The 18,787-nt window shown below is 37.6% G+C and overlaps 1 protein-coding gene across 1 annotated transcript in view; it reads left to right on the plus strand.

Annotated features, from left to right (window-relative positions):
* Positions 1-377: 377 nt before the first annotated feature.
* prdm5 (PR domain containing 5) overlaps positions 378-18,787 on the plus strand; it is a gene marked incomplete at both ends in the record, with an annotated part of 72,201 nt that continues 53,791 nt past the window's right edge. The window contains 7 exons of the mRNA XM_083887884.1: positions 378-470; positions 2,767-2,850; positions 3,280-3,402; positions 8,206-8,374; positions 9,686-9,863; positions 14,127-14,248; positions 15,366-15,445. Of these exons, the coding sequence (XP_083744010.1) occupies positions 378-470; positions 2,767-2,850; positions 3,280-3,402; positions 8,206-8,374; positions 9,686-9,863; positions 14,127-14,248; positions 15,366-15,445 (849 nt within the window). The remainder of the gene's footprint in view (positions 471-2,766; positions 2,851-3,279; positions 3,403-8,205; positions 8,375-9,685; positions 9,864-14,126; positions 14,249-15,365; positions 15,446-18,787) is intronic.

An 18,787-nucleotide genomic window follows, 5' to 3' on the forward strand; every position in this document is an offset into this window, starting at 1 on the left:
TAGTATTATGACTTATTGTGTAACATGATGACTTTTTTGTGTAACATGATGACTTTTTTGTGTAATATGATGACTTTTTTGTGTAGTATTATGACTTTTTTTGTGTAATATCATGACTTTGTAGTAGAAGACAGAGAAGAGCCACTCGATGTAAAGGTAAAGTAAAGGTAAAGTTAGCTTGAGTAGCTTCTGGTTACAAACTTTGGACCAATCAGGAAGCTGCTTTTCGTTTCTTCCTGCAGCAGCAGCAGCAGCAGCAGCAGCAGCAGAACTTCAACCTGGACTGTTTTCCTCTTCACGAAGAAGAAGAGGAAGAAGAAGAAGGTGAAGAAAGAGAAGAAGAACCATGAGAGCTCGGTGTCAGTGAACTCCTGACCATGTTGGGCATGTATGTTCCGGACAGATTCTCCCTGAAAGCGTCACAGGTCCAGGATGGAGTGGGTCTGTTCACGGCGCGCGCAGTGAAAAAGGTTCGTGAAGTTTCCCTCACGCGACACTTTGTCTCCATTTTGTTTTTTATTCTTTGAAAAACGCCGCGTTTTTAAAAAGTTTGTAACGAACTAAATCAGCTGTGGAAACTCGAGAGTGTGTGTGTTGTCAACGTCTCACACACACACTCAGCTGCTGTGACGTGAAGTGCCACGTAGCTACACACACACACACACACACACACACTGAGGAGGAGGAGGAGGGTCGCGCGCTCCACTGTTTTTAACGTTCACGTTAAAATTTTCGCTTCTTTTTGCGACATTTTACTAACGTACACACACACACACGCGCGCGTGTTTACACAGCTATACTTGTGAGGACACAGCTATGGCTCCCATTCATTCCTTAACCATAACTAGTTAATAACTAACCCTCGCCTTAACCATAACAAGCTAGGTTTAAGCTAGGTTTATGCTAGGAAACAAACGCACACATACAGTGGAGATGAGTGTTACAGAGGCGTGTCAGGACACTCCTGGGGCCTGGGGGGTGGGGGGGGCTCACAGACTGTGCATAAGAATGCCAGGCTCCTCCCACAGAACAAATCCCCCCCGCCCGTCGCGCTGGTTTCAAAACCGTTTCCGACCTCCGTGGATTTAGAGTTCGAGCGATATATCGCAGAACTGAGTTTATCCCACACTTACGCTGCCCCCTGGTGGTTTTATACAACTCTCGGAAACTAGCGTTCCGCCACCGTGCTCTGTTTATACAGTGTAATAAAAGTTATTAGCGTCTTAGCTAGCGTTGTGTTTCCATGATTATCTTTACACAGGTGGAATCAGTTTTCTTTCTTATCCCGATTCATTCGTCTTCTACGCTAGCTGTTAACGCGTTTATCTTCAGTGACCGAACTTTAACGTTCTCTGAATCTTTAGTGATTAAAACGTTATAATAATATGGACTTTTTTCGCGTAATATTACAACTTTTTCCACATAATATGGACTTTTTATCGTAATAATTAGACTTTTTTTTGCGTAAAATTACAACTTTTTACGCGTGATATGGCCTTTTTCTGGTAATAGTATGACTTTTTGTTGCGTTATATGGACTTGTTCTCGTAATATTACGACTTTTTGCGCGTAATATTACAACTTTTTTCACGTTATATGGACTTTTTCTCGTAATATAACGACTTTTTTCCCGTTATATTACAACTTTTTTCTCGTAATATTGACTTTTTCTCGTAAAATTACGGCTTTTTCCACATATAGACTTTTTTCCGTAATATTACAACTTTTTTCTCGTAATATGGACTTTTCCTCGTAATATGGACTTTTTCTCGTAATATTACGACTTTTTCCACATATAGACTTTTTCTCGTAATATTACAACTTTTTTCATGTAATATGGACTTTTTGTCGTAAAATTATGACTTTTTCCATATATGGACTTTTTCTCTTATTATTCCGACTTTTTCTCATAATATGGACTTTTTCTCGTAAAATTACAACTTTTTTCTCGTAATGTGGACTTTTTCTCGTAAAATTACGACTTTTTCCACATATGGACTTTTTCTCTTATTATTCCGACTTTTTCTCATAATATGGACTTTTTCTTGTAAAATTAAGACTTTTTCCACATATGGACTTTTTCTCATAATATTAAGATTTTTTCCGCGTAATAAGGACTTTTTCTCGTAATATTACGACTTTTTTGCATAATATGGACTTTTTCATGTAATATTACAACTTCTTTACCGTAATATGGACTTTTTCTCGTAATATACGACTTTTTCCTCGTAATATGGACTTTTTCTCGTAATATTATGATTTTTTCCGCATAATTAGTGATTCGGTAAAACGTCGTACCGTTAGCCTGTTTGCGACTTTTCTTTTTTTTTACACTTCATCTTCATTATTTATGAAAACGGCACCAGTTTCCTGACATAATTTCCTCGTACATACGTCAAAAATGCGTCATTCTGCAAACAAGTGCGTAACTTTACGTCCGACTGTTCGCTGACAGGATTGCGCGACGTCGTCTATTGGACGATTCCGGCTGTCAATCACACCAGTGTCCACGCCCATCTGTTTTATCTGTGAAACTAGTGATCGAATTATGACACTTTTATTCGTCATGATCGTACAATGATCTTTTACTGAGTAAATGTAGCGTCTAAAAATTAGTGAAAAACACAGAAAAATAAACCACGCCCCCTGCTGGAAATACACGGACACACCATGGGCTGTCACTGGGACATAGAATCCCGTCTGTAAATATCATTTACTGTGAGTTTTGTGAAGTGTAATTGTTTGTTTACTTGTTTTTATATATAGGGAGAAAAGTTCGGTCCATTCGCGGGCGAGAAAAAACTGCCGGGTGAACTGGACGAGAGTTCTGACACCAGGCTGATGTGGGAGGTAAACGTTAAAATAACACGTTTAATAACACGTTCACGTCTTTATTTCACTGTTAGACACACGTTAACAACAGGAAACTCACGTTTGTAAACCACTCACTCTCCCACACCAAACCCCATAGAGAAAATCAGTGATTTTAGCTCACGGGGGACACAGGAGCTGCTGGTCTACTGCTGCCTCGTGTGGTCACTTTGTGTCACTGAGGTCAATCTGAACAAAGGTTTTTTAAAGCCGTATTGACAAAATAAGACATTGTAAGTTAGTGATGGAGGCAGCAGTGGATCAACAACTCCTGTGAACTCCTGTGTCTCTGTGATGTTAAAATCACTGATTTTCTCTATGGGGTTTGGTGTGGGAGAGTGAGTGGTTTACAAACTTCAGTTTCCTGTTAAAAAAAAACCGTCAAACTAATTAAGACATTGTTTCCAGGTCCGAGGCAGTAAAGGAGACGTTCTCTACATCCTGGACGCCAGTAATCCTCGTCACGCTAATTGGCTGCGCCTTGTGCATCAGGCGCCGTCGCAGGAGCAGAAGAACCTGGCAGCCATTCAGGTGAGTTAGTGTTCAGTGGGTAAACAAGGACATCATCATCATCAATATTATGACTTTTCTCGTGAATAATTGACTTTTTCTCGCAATGTTAAGACTTTTTTCACACAATATTGATGTTTTGCGTAATGTTGACTTTTGGCGTAATAATTAATTTCTCATACTAACACAACTTTTTTTTAATAATATTACGGCTTTTTTCTCAGAATACCTTTTTCTCGTAATTTGGACTTTTTCTTGTAATATTCAGATTATACGCATAATATGGACTTTTTGTAATATTATGACTATTTTAACGTAATATTGACGTTTTGCGCAATATTGACGTTTTGCGTAATGTTGACTTTTGGTGTAATAATTAATTTCTCATATTAACACAACTTTTTTTGCGTAATATTGACTTTTTCTCATAAAATTACGACTTTTTTCTCGGAGTACTAGAACTTTTTTCTCATAATTTGGACTTTTTCTCGTAATATTCAGATTATTTGCATAATATGGACTTTTTGTAACATTATGACTTTTTAACGTAGTATTGACGTTTTGCGTAATATTATGCCATTTTCTCGTAATATTACGATTTTTTTCACATAATATTGATGGTTTGCGTAATGTTGACTTTTGGTGTAATATTTTTCTCATACTAACACAACTTTTTTTGCGTATTATTGACTTTTCCCACTTATTATTGACATTTTGTTTAATATTATGAGATTTTCGCATAATATGGACTTTTTCTCGTAATACTATGACTTTTTATCATAATTTCGACTTTTTCTCTTAATATTCAGATTTTTCGCGTAATATGGACTTTTTGTAATATTATGACTTTTTTAACGTAATATGGATGTTTTGCATGTCTTTGACTTTTTCTTGCAATATTCCGCCTTTTTTTCCCGCATAATATTGACATTTTACGCAATATTATGCCTTTTTCTCGTAATATTACGACTTTTTTTTTGCATAATATTGACGTCTTGTGTTATGTTGACTTTTGGTGTAATATTTTTTCTCATATAAACAAAACTTTTTTTTGCGGAATATTTATTTTTCACACTTATTATTGACATTTTGTGTAATATTATGAGATTTCGCATAATCGGAATATTACAACTTTTTTCTCGGAATACTTCGACTTTTTTCTCGGAATTTGGACGGTTTCTCGTAATATTACGACTTTTTCTTGTAGTAATATGACTCTTTCCATTGACTTATTTGTAATATTCTGACTTTTTTAGCGTAATATTGACATTTTGCGTAAATTATTGACTTTTTCATAAAATGACTTTTTCTCATAATAATAAAACTTTTTTGGGGGTAATAATGAACTTTTCTCGTAATATTCCGACTTTTTTCACATAATATGGACTTTTTCCTGTAATAGTGCAACTTTTTTTGCGTATTATTGACTTTTTCTCGTAATACAACAAATTTTTAGTGTAATATGGACTTTTTCGCGTAATATTATGACTTTTTTGCAGATTTACTTTTCTTGTAATACTACAAATTTTTAGTGTAATATAGACTTTTTCTTGTAGTATTACGACTTTTTTCCACATAGTGTGGACTTTTTCTCATATCATTAACTTTTTTATCCCGTAACATTGACTTTTTGTGTAATATAATCTCTTTTTTATATCTCTTTAACGATATTATAACCTATTAAAATTCATCATTATAATGAAGAAAATCCACATTTAAATCAGAAAAACAACCCAAAACAAAGACAATTCTGTATTTTCTTATTTATTTCAGTAGCAATGTATTTTTATGTGATTATTTTGGTAGATATTTTAATTTTCACACAAAAAAGATGATTGAAAAGTGTGATATTTGACTTTTTTTGGTAGTTTTTCAACAAAACTAAACCCCTGAACACATCTGGGTGAGTTCACCTCTTGCACTCTGATAAAAAACAACTGCTTCCTTCAGCCGAGGAAGAAAAATAGAAGTGAAACGAGGAGAAGATGAGGAGTTCAGGTTCTCGGGGGTCGACTTCCTCTCGGCGAAGACGCGAGCGCCGCGGCGTGATTGGTCGCTCAGAGGTCACGGCGTGTGCGTTTTAAGCTCTGCGTTCCATCAGCGCTGACATTTATTGCGCGGCTTTCCTCTCTCTTAATCGTTATTTATGTACATTTAGAATCCCATCGTTAAAACAAAAACGGCGCTTTGATTTTATTAGCGTGACCTCTGAGGACCGAGTGTTGACCTGTGACCTCAGCGTGAGGTCACGTCACAGCGTAATGAGTTCAGCCTCAGTGTCATTACCATAAATGGTTCTAGCTTTTATTTAAATATAGATAATGAGAATAATAACTGACAGGAAACTCTCCCCACACCAAACCCCATTGAGAAAATCAGTCATTTTAGGAGCTGCTGGTCTACTGCTGCCTCGTGTGGTCACTTTGTGTCACTGAAGTTAATCTGAACAAAGATTTTTTAAAGCAGAATTGACAAAATAAGACATTGGAACTTAGTGATGGAGGCAGCAGTGGATCAACAACTCCTGTGTGCTGTGATGTTAAAATCTTGTAAAAATCACTGATTTTCTCTGTGGACTTTGGTGTGGGAGAGTGAGTGGTTAACAAACCAGGTTTATAGAAGGGAAAAAACTTTTTTTTACATAATATTGACGTTTTGCGTAATGTTGACTTTTGGTGTAATAATTAATTTCTCATACTAACACAACTTTTTTTTGCGTAATATTGACTTTTTCTCGTAAAATACTAGAACTTTTTTCTCGTAATTTGGACTCTTTCTCGTAATATTCAGATTATTCGCATTATATGGACTTTTTGTAATATTATGACTTTTTTAACGTAATATTGACGTTGTGCAATATTGACGTTTTTGCATTATATTATGCCATTTTCTCGTAATATAACGACTTTTCTCACATAATATTGACATTTTGCGTAATATTGACTTTTCCCACTTATTACTGACATTTTGTGTAATATTATGTATTTTTCTTGTAATATTCAGATTTTTTCGCCTAATATGGACTTTTTCGCCTAATATGGACTTTTTCGCCTAATATGGACTTTTTCGTAATATTATGACTTTTTTAATGTAATATTGACGTTTTGCGACTTTTGGATAATAATATGACTTTTTCTCATAATTATACAACTTTTTTGGGTAATAATGTATTTTTCTCGTAATATTACAACTTTTTTAGCATAATATGGCCTTTTTTTTCGTAATATTACAACTTTTTTCTCTGAATACTACGACTTTTTTACTCGTAATTTGGACTTTTTCTCGTAATATTACAACTTTTTTCTCGTAATATTACAACTTTTTTCTCGTAATTTGGACGGTTTCTCGTAATATTACAACTTTTTTCTCGTAATATTACAACTTTTTTCTCGTAATTTGGACTCTTTCTTGTAATATTACGACTTTTTCTCGTAGTAAAACAACTTTTTTCACATAATATTGACGTTTTGTGTAATATTATGTATTTTTCTTGTAATATTCAGATTTTTTCGCCTAATATGGACTTTTTCGTAATATTATGACTTTTTTAATGTAATATTGACGTATTGCGACTTTTGGATAATAATATGACTTTTTCTCATAATAATACAACTTTTTTGGGTAATAATGTATTTTTCTCGTAATATTACAACTTTTTTAGCATAATATGGCCTTTTTTTTCGTAATATTACAACTTTTTTCTCAGAATACTACAACTTTTTTCTCGTAATTTGGACTTTTTCTCGTAATATTCAGATTATTCGCATAATATTGACTCTTTGTAATATTATGACTTTTTAACCTAATATTCACTTTTTGCGTAATATTATGCCATTTTCTCGTAATATTACGACTTTTTTCTCGGAATACTACAACTTTTTTCTCGTAATTTGGACTTTTTCTCGGAATATTCAGATTAGTCGCATAATATGGACTTTTTGTAATGTTATGACGTTTTGCACAATATTGGCGTTTTGCATAATATTATGCAATTTTCTCGTAATGTTACAACTTTTTTCACATAATATTGACTTTTTGCGTAATGTTGACTTTTGGTGTAATAATTAATTTCTCATACTAACGCAACTTTTTTTTTTGCGTAATATTGACTTTTTCTCGTAATATGACAACTTTTTTCTCGGAATACTACGACTTTTCACTCGTAATTTGGACTTTTTTGTAATATTCTGATTTTTTAGCGTAATATTGACATTTATATACTATACTACATATACAAATACATATACATACTACACATTTTTAGTGAAATATGGAGTTTTTCTTATAGTATTATGACTGAAAAAACTGATTTGCACCACTTAACAAAAGGCTCATAAAATCTTAAGAACATGTTTTACGTCTTTATCTCACTTTTCCAACAGGAAACTGAAGTTTGTAAACCACTCACTCTCCCACACCAAAGCCCATAGAGAAAATCAGCGATTTTTACAAGATTTTAACATCACAGCACACAGGAGTTGATGATCCACTGCTGCCTCCATCAGTAAATTCAAATATCTTATTTTGTCAATTCGGCTTTTTAAATGCTATGTTCTGACTTACATTAGTGACACAAAGTCACCACACGAGGCAGCAGTAGACCAGCAGCTCCTGTGTCTCCTGTGAGCTAAAATCGCTGATTTTCTCTATGGGCTTTGGTGTGGGAGAGTGAGTGGTTTACAAACGTCAGTTTCCTGTTGTTAAAGTCTGTCTAACAGTGAAATAAAGACGTGAACGTGTTCTTAAAGACGCCGTAGACTTTAGATGATGTGGATTTTTGACGCGGTTCAGTCAAAATTGTTGTTGTTTTTGTTGTTCTGTCAGGATGGAGAAAACATCTTCTACCTGGCGGTGGATGACATCGAGGCCGACACGGAGCTCCTGATTGGCTACCTGGACAGCGACATGGAGGAGGAGGACGAGGAGGAAGAGGAGGAGGTCGTCAAAGACGAGGACGAGAGCAGCAAGGAGGCCAAACATCTCGTCGAGATGGGTAAAGTGGAAATATTTCGTTTGTGTCATCACAGTATTCACTCTCCCACACCAAAGCCCATAGAGAAAAACAGCGATTTTAGCTCACGGGGGGACACAGGAGCTGCTGGTCTGCTGCTGCCTCGTGTGGTCACTTTGTGTCAGTGAGTCGGAATGAAAATTTTTAAAAGCCGAATTGACAAAATCAGACATTTGAACTTAGTGATGGAGGCAGAAGTGGATCAACAACTCCTGTGTGATTTTATGTTAAAATCTTGTAAAATCGTTGATTTTCTCTATGGGGTTTGGTGCAGGGAGAGTGAGTGAGTGCGTTTGTAAACTTTAGTTTGTACAATATCTTAAAAATATTATGTTCACTGTTTATCTGCACATTAGACTGACATTTGGGGTAAAAAGAAAAAAAAATAATAATAATTTTGTGACACTCTTTAAACCACTCACTCTCCCACACCAAATCCCATAGAGAAAATCGGCGATTTTTACAAGATTTAACATAAAATCACGCAGGAGTTGTTGATCCACTGCTGCCTCCATCACTAACTTCTAATGTCTTATTTTGTCGATTCGGCTTTTGAAAACCTCTGTTCAGGTTGACCTCAGTGACACAAAGTGACCACACGAGGCAGCAGTTAGAGCAGCAGCTCCTGTGTCCGACGTGAGCTAAAATCGCCGGTTTTCTCTATGGGCTTTGGTGTGGGGAGAATAATCAGTTTAAAGAGTGTCACAAACTCAATTTTTCAGCCTCAAAAGGTCGGTCTAATGTGCAGATAAACAGAGAACATATTCTTAAGATATTGCACAAATTAAAGTTTGTAAACTCACTCACTCTCCCACACCAAAGCCCATAGAGAAAATCAGCGAGTGAGTTTGTAAACTTTAGTTTGTACAATATCTTTAGAATATTATGTTCACTGTTTATCTGCACATTAGACTGACCTTTGGGGTAAAAAAAAAAAAATTAATAAAATTTGTGACACTCTTTAAACCACTCACTCTCCCTCACCAAACCCCATAGAGAAAATCAGCAATTTTTACTAGATTTAACATAAAATCACGCAGATGCTGCCTCCATCACTAACTTCTAATGTCTTATTTTGTCAATTCGGCTTTTAAAAATCTTCGTTCAGATTTACCTCAGTGACACAAAGTGACCACACGAGGCAGCAGTAGACCAGCAGCTCCTGTGTCCGACGTGAGCTAAAATCGCCGGTTTTCTCTATGGGCTTTGGTGTGAGGAGAATAATCTGTTTTTACAAACTTTAATTTTTAAGCTTTATAATTGTGTGTGTGTGTGTGTGTGTGTGTGTGCTAGAACTGGTGATAAAGAAGGAGGATCACCCGTGTCTGCTGTGCGAGAGCAGCTTCCCCAGCGAGGAGATCCTGGCCGCTCACCTGCAGAGTCTGCACCAGAGACCCAGCACCGAGGAGAAGGAGTTCAAGTGCAGGAACTGTGGCAAGAAGTTCCCCGTCAAACAGGCTCTGCAGAGACAGTGGGTTTTACATCCTAATACATAACTCACTCTGTCACAAAAACACAAAACAACACAAAATTCATCAGCGTTATTCACTTTCTATTGTGATGGACGATTAAAGATGACTTCTGAAGAAGTTATAGCGATTTTTCAGCTTCTTAAAAGTGAAAAATGTCAATATTTTCCGGTTTCTTTGCTCCGAATCGCAAAGAAATCGTTAAAACTGAACCATTTTGGTTTGAAAACATCACTATTTTCAACATTTTTCAACATTTTCCGCACAAAAGAGTCATATTTTCGTCATTACCAAAGACGAACCGGTGCCATTTTTGCACCTAAACGTCATTTTCATTAGAATTTTTTTGTAAATAATACGTTTTCAACATAGAAATAACAATAACTGTAGGATTCTGATGATTATTTTGTGATAATTGTTGACTTTTTGTTGTTTTTAAAACCTCCCTCAGTGTTTTACATTGCTCTGAGGCGCTGAATCCTTCAGGCGACTCCAGAGGTTTTCTCTGTGGACTTTGGTGTGGGAGAGTGAGTTTTACAGAAGGAAAAAAAATGATTTTACAGGAAACTGAAGTTTTTTGAAACCACACCAAACCCCATGGAGAAAATCACTGATTTTAAATGTGGAAAATGTGAATATTTTCCGGTTTCTTTGCTCCGAATCGCAAAGAAATCGTTAAAACTGAACCATTTTGGTTTGAAAACATCACTATTTTCAACATTTTTCAACATTTTCTGCACAAAAGAGTCATCGATATATTGATATTTGCATTTATGTGTACAAATATGAATAGAAAACGTTATTTTCATTAGAAAAAATTGAGTAAATATTAAGTTTTCAACAACTTTTTGTTGTTTTTTAAAACCCCCCTCAGTAAAATCACTGATTTTAAATGTGAAAAATGTCAATATTTTCCCGTTTCTTTGCTCCGTATCGCAAAGAAATCGTTAAAACTGAACCATTTTGGTTTGAAAACATCACTATTTTCAACATTTTTCAACATTTTCTGCACAAAAGAGTCATCGATATATTGATATTAGCATTTATATGTACAAATGTGAATAGAAAACGTCATTTTCATTAGAAAAAATTGAAGTTTTCAACAACTTTTTGTTGTTTTTTAAAACCTCCCTCAGTGTTTTACATTGCTCTGAGGCGCTGAATCCTTCAGGCGACTCCAGAGGTTTTCTCTGTGGACTTTGGTGTGGGAGAGTGAGTTTTACATAAGGAAAAAAAATGATTTTACAGGAAACTGAAGTTTTTTGAAATCACACCAAACCCCATGGAGAAAATCACAGATTTTAAATGTGAAAACTGTGAATATTTTCTCGTTTCTTTGCTCCGTTTCGCAAAGAAATCGTTAAAACTGAACCATTTTGGTTCAAAAAACATCACTATTTTCAACATTTGTCAACATTTTCTGCACAAAAGAGTCATCGATATATTGATTTATGCATTTTTATGTGCAAATATGAATAGAAAACATCATTTTCATTCGAAAAAATTGAAGTTTTCAACAACTTTTTGTTCTTTTTTAAACCTCCCTCAGTGTTTTACTTTGCTCTGAGGCGCTGGATCCTTCAGGCGACTCCAGAGGTTTTCTCTGTGGACTTTGGTGTGGGAGAGTGAGTTTTACATAAGGAAAACTGAAGTTTTTTGAAACCACACCAAACCCCATGGAGAAAATCACTGATTTTAAATGTGAAAAATGTGAATATTGTCTTGTTTCTTTGCTCCGTATCACAAAGAAATCGTTAAAACTGAAGCATTTTGGTTTGAAAACATCACTATTTTCAACATTTGTCAACATTTTCTGCACAAAAGAGTCATCGATATATTGATATTTGCATTTATATGTACAAATATGGATAGAAAACTTAATTTTCATTAGAAAAAATTTAAGTTTTCAACAACTTTTTGTTGTTTTTAAAACCTCCCTCGGTTTTTTACATTGCTCTGAGGCGCTGGATCCTTCAGGCGACTCCAGAGGTTTTCTCTGTGGACTTTGGTGTGGGAGAGTGAGTTTTACACAAGGAAAAAACTGATTTTACAGGAAACTGAAGTTTTTTGAAATCACACCAAACCCCATGGAGAAAATCACTGATTTTAAATGTGGAAAATGTGAATATTTTCCGGTTTCTTTGCTCCGTATCGCAAAGAAATTGTTAAAACTGAACCATTTTGGTTTGAAAACATCACTATTTTCGACATTTTTCAACATTTTCTGCACAAAAGAGTCATCGATATATTGATATTAGCATTTATATGTACAAATGTGAATAGAAAACGTCATTTTCATTAGAAAAAATTGAAGTTTTCAACAACTTTTTGTTGTTTTTTAAACCTCCCTCAGTGTTTTACATTGCTCTGAGGCGCTGGATTTCAGGCGACTCCAGAGGTTTTCTCTGTGGACTTTGGTGTGGGAGAGTGAGTTTTACACAAGGAAAAAACTGATTTTACAGGAAACTGAAGTTTTTTGAAATCACACCAAACCCCATGGAGAAAATCACAGATTTTAAATGTGGAAAATGTGAATATTTTCTAGTTTCTTTGCTCCGTATCGCAAAGAATTCGTTAAAACTGAAGCATTTGGTTAAAAAAACATCACTATTTTCAACATTTGTCAACATTTTCTGCACAAAAGAGTCATCGATATATTGATTTTTGCATTTATATGTACAAATATGAATAGAAAATGTCATTTTCATTAGAAAAAAATGAAGTTTTCAACAACTTTTTGTTGTTTTTTTAAAACCTCCCTCAGTGTTTTACATTGCTCTGAGGCGCTGGATCCTTCAGGCGACTCCAGAGGTTTTCTCTGTGGACTTTGGTGTGGGAGAGTGAGTTTAACATCAGGAAAAAACTGATTTTACAGGAAACTGAAGTTTTTTGAAATCACACCAAACCCCATGGAGAAAATCACAGATTTTAAATGTGGAAAATGTGAATATTTTCCGGTTTCTTTGCTCCGTATCGCAAAGAAATCGATAAAACTGAACCATTTTGGTTTGAAAACATCACTATTTTCAACATTTGTCAACATTTTCTGCACAAAAGAGTCTTCGATATATTGATATTTGCATTTATATGTACAAATATGAATAGAAAACGTCATTTTCATTAGAAAAAATTGAGTAAATATTACGTTTTCAATAACTTTTTGTTGTTTTCTTAAAACCTCCCTCAGTGTTTTACATTGCTCTGAGGCGCTGGATCCTTCAGGCGACTCCAGAGGTTTTCTCTGTGGACTTTGGTGTGGTTTCAAAAAACCACACCAAAGTCCATAGAGAAAATCACTGATTTTAAATGTGAAAAATGTCAAAATCTCACGTTTTCAACATATAAATAGCAATAACTGCAGGATTCGGATGATTATTTTGTGATAATTGTTGAATCTGTTGTTTTTTAAAACCTCCCTAAATGTGAAAAATGTGAATATTTTCTCGTTTCTTTGCTCCGTATCACAAAGAAATGGTTAAAACTGAACCATTTTTGTTTGAAAACATCACTATTTTCAACATTTGTCTGACATTTTCTGGACAAAAAAGTCTTTGATATAGTGATATATACATGTATATGTACAGATATTAATATAATAGTTTGTATCAACCCTTGTGTACAATTACATGTTAATATTTTAGTCATTATCAAAGACGAACTGGTGCCGTTTTTGCACCTAAACGTCATTTTAATGAGAAAAAATATAGTAAATATATCGTTTTCAACAACTTTTTGTTGTTTTTTAAAACCTCCCTCAGTGTTTTACATTGCTCTGAGGCGCTGGATCCTTCAGGCAACTTTCTCTGTGGACTTTGGTGTGGGAGAGTGAGTTTAACATAATGAAAAAAAAGATTTTTTACATCTTTATCTCACTTTTCCAACAGGAAACTGAAGTTTTTTGAAACCGCACCAAACCCCATAGAGAAAATCACTGATTTTAAATGTGAAAAATGCCAAAATCTCACGTTTTCAACATATAAATAACTGCAGGATTCGGATGATTATTTTGTGATAATTGTTGACTCTCTGTTGTTTTTTAAATCCTCCCTCAGTGTTTTGCATTGCTCCGAGGCGCTGGATCCTTCGGGCGACTCCAGAGCTCACCAGTGCTCGCTGTGTCACAACACGTTCAGCTCAGAGTCGAGGTGAGCCGGCGTTTTTATGCAAACCTGCTTTTACGCGGAGACTTATTCGCGTTATTCTGTCGCTGAATCACCTCCTCTTCCTCTTCCTCTTCCTCCTCCTCTTCCTCTTGCTCCTCACAGTTTCGAGCAGCATAAAGAAGCCTGCAAAGGCGACGCCAGGTTCATCTGCAAAGCGGAAAGCTGCGGTAAACGCTTCAAGAGCAAGGACGCGCTGAAGAAGCACAAAGGGAACGTCCACACAGGTCAGAGCGGCTCGGCTCTCTGGTTTGGATTGATTTCTGCAACGTGGAGGCGAGACGCGTCTCTGATTACCCGCCGCTCGCTAACTGCTGACCTGTGCGTCCCGGGGAAACGACTCGCTCCGTCAGATAATCGGACTTCCGTCAGCCGTTTAGAGTCCCGACGCCGGTCGAGTCCAGATCCGGGGCCTTTAATTTAGCGCAGAGTCTGAGCTCGGTGGAAAACGAAGGGAAACGGCGATTTTAGCCGCTTTACCGGATAAAATGTATCTAAAGAACATCGTTTAGCAACTGTTAGACTGACTTTTCCAACGGGAAACTGAAGTTTCACTCTCCTCCACACACCAAAGCCCATAGAGAAAATCAGTGATTTTAGCCAATGGGGGAAACAGGAGCTGCTGGTCCACTGCTGCCTCGTGTGGTCACTTTGTGTCACTGAGGTCAATCAGAGCAAAGGTTTTCAAAAGCCGAATTGACAAAATATGTCATCGTAACTTAGGGATGGAGGCAGCAGTGGATCGACAACTCCTGTGTGCTGTGATGTTTAATTCTTGTAAAAATCGCTGATTTTCTCTATGGGGTTTGGTGTGGGGAGTTTGACTGGTTTACAAACTTCACTTTCCTGTTGTTAAAGTCCGTCTAATAGCGAAATAAAGACGTGAACGTGTTCTTCAGACGTCGTAGACTTAAACTGAAGTAGATTTTATGAGACAAATCTTTTGTTCAGCGGCTAAAATCAGTTTTTCTTCACTCAAAAGGAGCCACACCAAACCCCATAGAGAAAATCAGTGATTTTAGCCAATGGGGGAAACAGGAGCTGCTGGTCCACTGCTGCCTCGTGTGGTCACTTTGTGTCACTTAAATAAATATAACTTAAGACTCTCAAATGCCGAAAATCACTGATTTTCACTATGGTCTTTGGTGTGGGAGAGTGAGTGGTTTGCAAACTTCCGTTTCCTTTTGTAAAAACACTGTCGAACAGTGAAATAAGGCAATAAACATATTCTTTAGACATCATAGATTCACACTGACGTATATTAGTGGCTAAAATCGGCTTTTTGTTGCTGTTTATTTCCCCCGTTGTAGTTGATGTTTTTGTCCTATATTTTTCTTTTTACAGGGAGCGCGCGGCGGAAGCTCACGTGCACCATATGCAACAGGAAGTGCTCCTCGTCTCTGAATCTACAGGAACACAGGAAGGTGAGAGTCGATCAGATCTGTGATGATTTACTGGGTCTCTGTGACCTTAACGTTCCTCTTAAACTCTCTGAGTTCACGGCGTCAAATCACATCAAATCTCTGCCTAGGCCGGTTGCGGTGAAACAGATGTATAACAGTTGTATAAAGTTTATAATAACAGGTCATAATATTTTTGTTGTATTTTAATGTAATTTTATACTCACAACAATCTCTATCATGATGATTATCATGACAATACTGCAAGAGGATCTGGATCCTGCAGCCCAGGACTCACAGGTACCTGCAGAGTGAGCACAGGGAGGTTAATACTACTACTACTACTACTACTATTACTACTAAGTAGTTATTTTTGCACCCACACCAAGTAGTGATGGTGAACTTGACCTCTACATCAATGTGGGATTGGGTGCCTTGCTTTGGGGCACCACAGCCCTTGACCGTCCTGGGATTTTAACCCTTTGGTTGCTAGGCAAATTCATTCCCTCTTGGCCTACTACTTCTAACAGTACTAATAGCATAACACAGTAGGGTTAGGGTTGGGGTTAGGGTGATTATCATGACAATACTGCAAGAGGATCTGGATCCTGCAGCCCAGGACTCACAGGTACCTACAGAGTGAGCACAGGGAGATTAATACTACTTCTACTACTACTACTATTACTACTAAGTAGTTATTTTTGCACCCACACCAAGTAGTGATGGTGAACTTGACCTCTACATCAATGTGGGATTGGGTGCCTTGCTTTGGGGCACCACAGCCCTTGACCGTCCTGGGATTTTAACCCTTTGGTTGCTAGGAAAATTAATTCCCTCTTGGCCTAATACTTCTAACAGTAATAATAGCATAACGCAGTAGGTTCAGGATTGGGGTTGGGGTTGGGGTTAGGCTGGTTATCATGACAATACTGCAACAGGATCTGGATCCTGCAGCCCAGGACTCAGAGGTACCTGCAGAGTGAGCACAGGGAGGTTAATACTACTACTACTACTACTATTACTACTTAGTAGTTAGGAATTTTAACCCTTTGGTTGCTAGGCGAATTCATTCCCTCTTGGCCTACTACTTCTAACAGTACTAATAGAATACTGCAAGAGGATCTGGATCCTGCAGCCCAGAACTCACAGGTACCTGCAGAGTGAGCACAGGGAGGTTAATACTACGACTACTACTATTACTACTAAGTAGTTATTTTTGCACGCACACCAAGTAGTGATGGTGAATCTGACAGCTACATCAATTTGGGATTGGGTGCCTTGCTTTGGGGCACCACAGCCCCTGGGATTTGAACCCTTTGGTTGCTAGCCAAATTCATTCCCTCTTGGCCGACTACTTCTAACAGTACTAATAGCATCACAAAGTAGTCACAAGCACCTGCAGATCAAGCAATTTCCATCAGGAGTAGTACCAAAAATAACTAGGTCGAACAGTTCCATTCTTTGGCACCCTTCCCTTGGGGTACCACAGTAAAATGGTACGGTCAGAAAAACGGTGTAAATAACACCAGGACTTTACCAAACCAAACCGAAACACAGCATTAATAAGAATCAGGTCTGGTTCTGGATCCCGCAGCCCTACAGTCACCGGTATCTTTAGCGCAGATAGAGCCAGGACAGCTGTTCCTTCTTCACGATCTATACGTTACATATTTATTCTGGGCGACTCAGCACACAGGGGCTCGGTGTCTTTGTCTCCAGCTCGTCCCGCGGGTCCCGTGAAACCCGAGGCGTTCTGTCAGCAGAAACCTCGTCGCCTGGATTCTCCCCCCGTAAGTTTTGGGTCGCTGTGTCGTTAGCGTACTCCTGAACGCTGGCCACGGCCCATTCGTTATAATAATAATAAAAAAGTATGACTTTGTCAGAGGTTAGCGCTCTCAGGCTAATGCGCATTCCATTTAAAGACGGGGTTTCATATCGCGATGGAGCGCCGTTGTACTGGAATCAAATAAAGCGACGATTGACCTCGCTTTTTGCGCGACCGGTGTGAAGGAGGGTGGTGGAAAATTGTGTCGGTGGAGGCGGACTGTTAAGAGTCCCACTGAGGCCAATGAAAAACAATCAGAGGAGTTCCTGCTGGAGTCACAAAACGTGTTTAAATGCTGACCTCACACACACACACACACACAGGTTTTACTGCCGCGGAAAGTTCAGTCCACCCACTCCACACAAACCACCGACACTTTCAAGCACAAACAGTTTCCTGTTTCAAGTCGACCTCCCGCAGGTGGATGAGTGTTTGGAACCGAAGATGATTCAATTCTATCACGGTGGTATAGCCACACCATGTACCGTGTCATCACAACGTAAAAGTACCTTTCAGGAATAAGCAGGTAGTCCGACTTCCTTTGTTTACGCTATAATCCGCCCCGTCTCGGGTACAGCAGCGGTCTGACTTCAAACCGACTTCGCTAAATAGCTATGTTTACATCGTTTAAAAAGTCGTGCCGATCCGAAAACACAGCGTTTGTTCGAGCTCATAGGAGCAGCTACGAGATGCATTCAAGGACCATGTACCATGTCATCGCGACACTAAAGAGCCATCACACCAAACACCAAGGGCCTTTTTAAAGTACCACAGGTAAAATATTAGCCTGGGATCCTTTCAGGAATAAGCAGGTAGTCCGACTTCCTTGTTTACGCTATATCCCGCCCCCCGACTTCACTGTGACTTCGCTAAATAGCTATGTTAACGTCATGATACATTTTTAAAAAGTCATGTAAACCAGTGTTGTTTTTGACAACCATCTTAGATTTAGTCTTAGTCTTTTGGACTAAAATGCTTATTAGTTTTAGTCACATTTGAGTCACTTCTATATGTGATAGTTTTAGTCTAGTTTTAGTTGACGAAACCTGGAACCATTTGCTTCTGAAAAACCCTTTTCCAGAAGAAAGTTCTTGGTGACACTAATGGTTTTTGATCCAGAGAACCCTTTAAAACCAGGTGAAACCTTTGTAAAAGGTTCTATGTGGAGCCAAAAAGGGTTCTCCTATGAGGACAAGCCAAAGAACATTATATGGTTCTACTGAGAGTGTACGCTTTAACCTTAAAAAGTTTCTCAATCCTGGTCCTCAGAGACCTCTGTCCTACCTTTGCAAGGTCTTTGAGGACCAGGATTGAGAGTCTCAGCTTTAAAGAACACTCACTGAAACCCTAGAGTTGTTATTTCCCCTTTGTTACATACTGTAGGTCCATGAAGATACACAATATGGTTTCTCGCCCGTCTGTGGTAAAAACACATATTTTTAGAACAGTGTTTCCCAGTCCTGGTCCTCGGGGACCCCATGTTTCAGCTGTACTGTGTAGCTAACACGGTTTCAGATGTCACGACTATTGTTCTTTCAAAT

This window comes from Microchirus variegatus (genome assembly GCF_963457635.1).
Source record: "Microchirus variegatus genome assembly, chromosome: 4".
In the NCBI taxonomy this organism is placed as follows: domain Eukaryota; kingdom Metazoa; phylum Chordata; class Actinopteri; order Pleuronectiformes; family Soleidae; genus Microchirus; species Microchirus variegatus.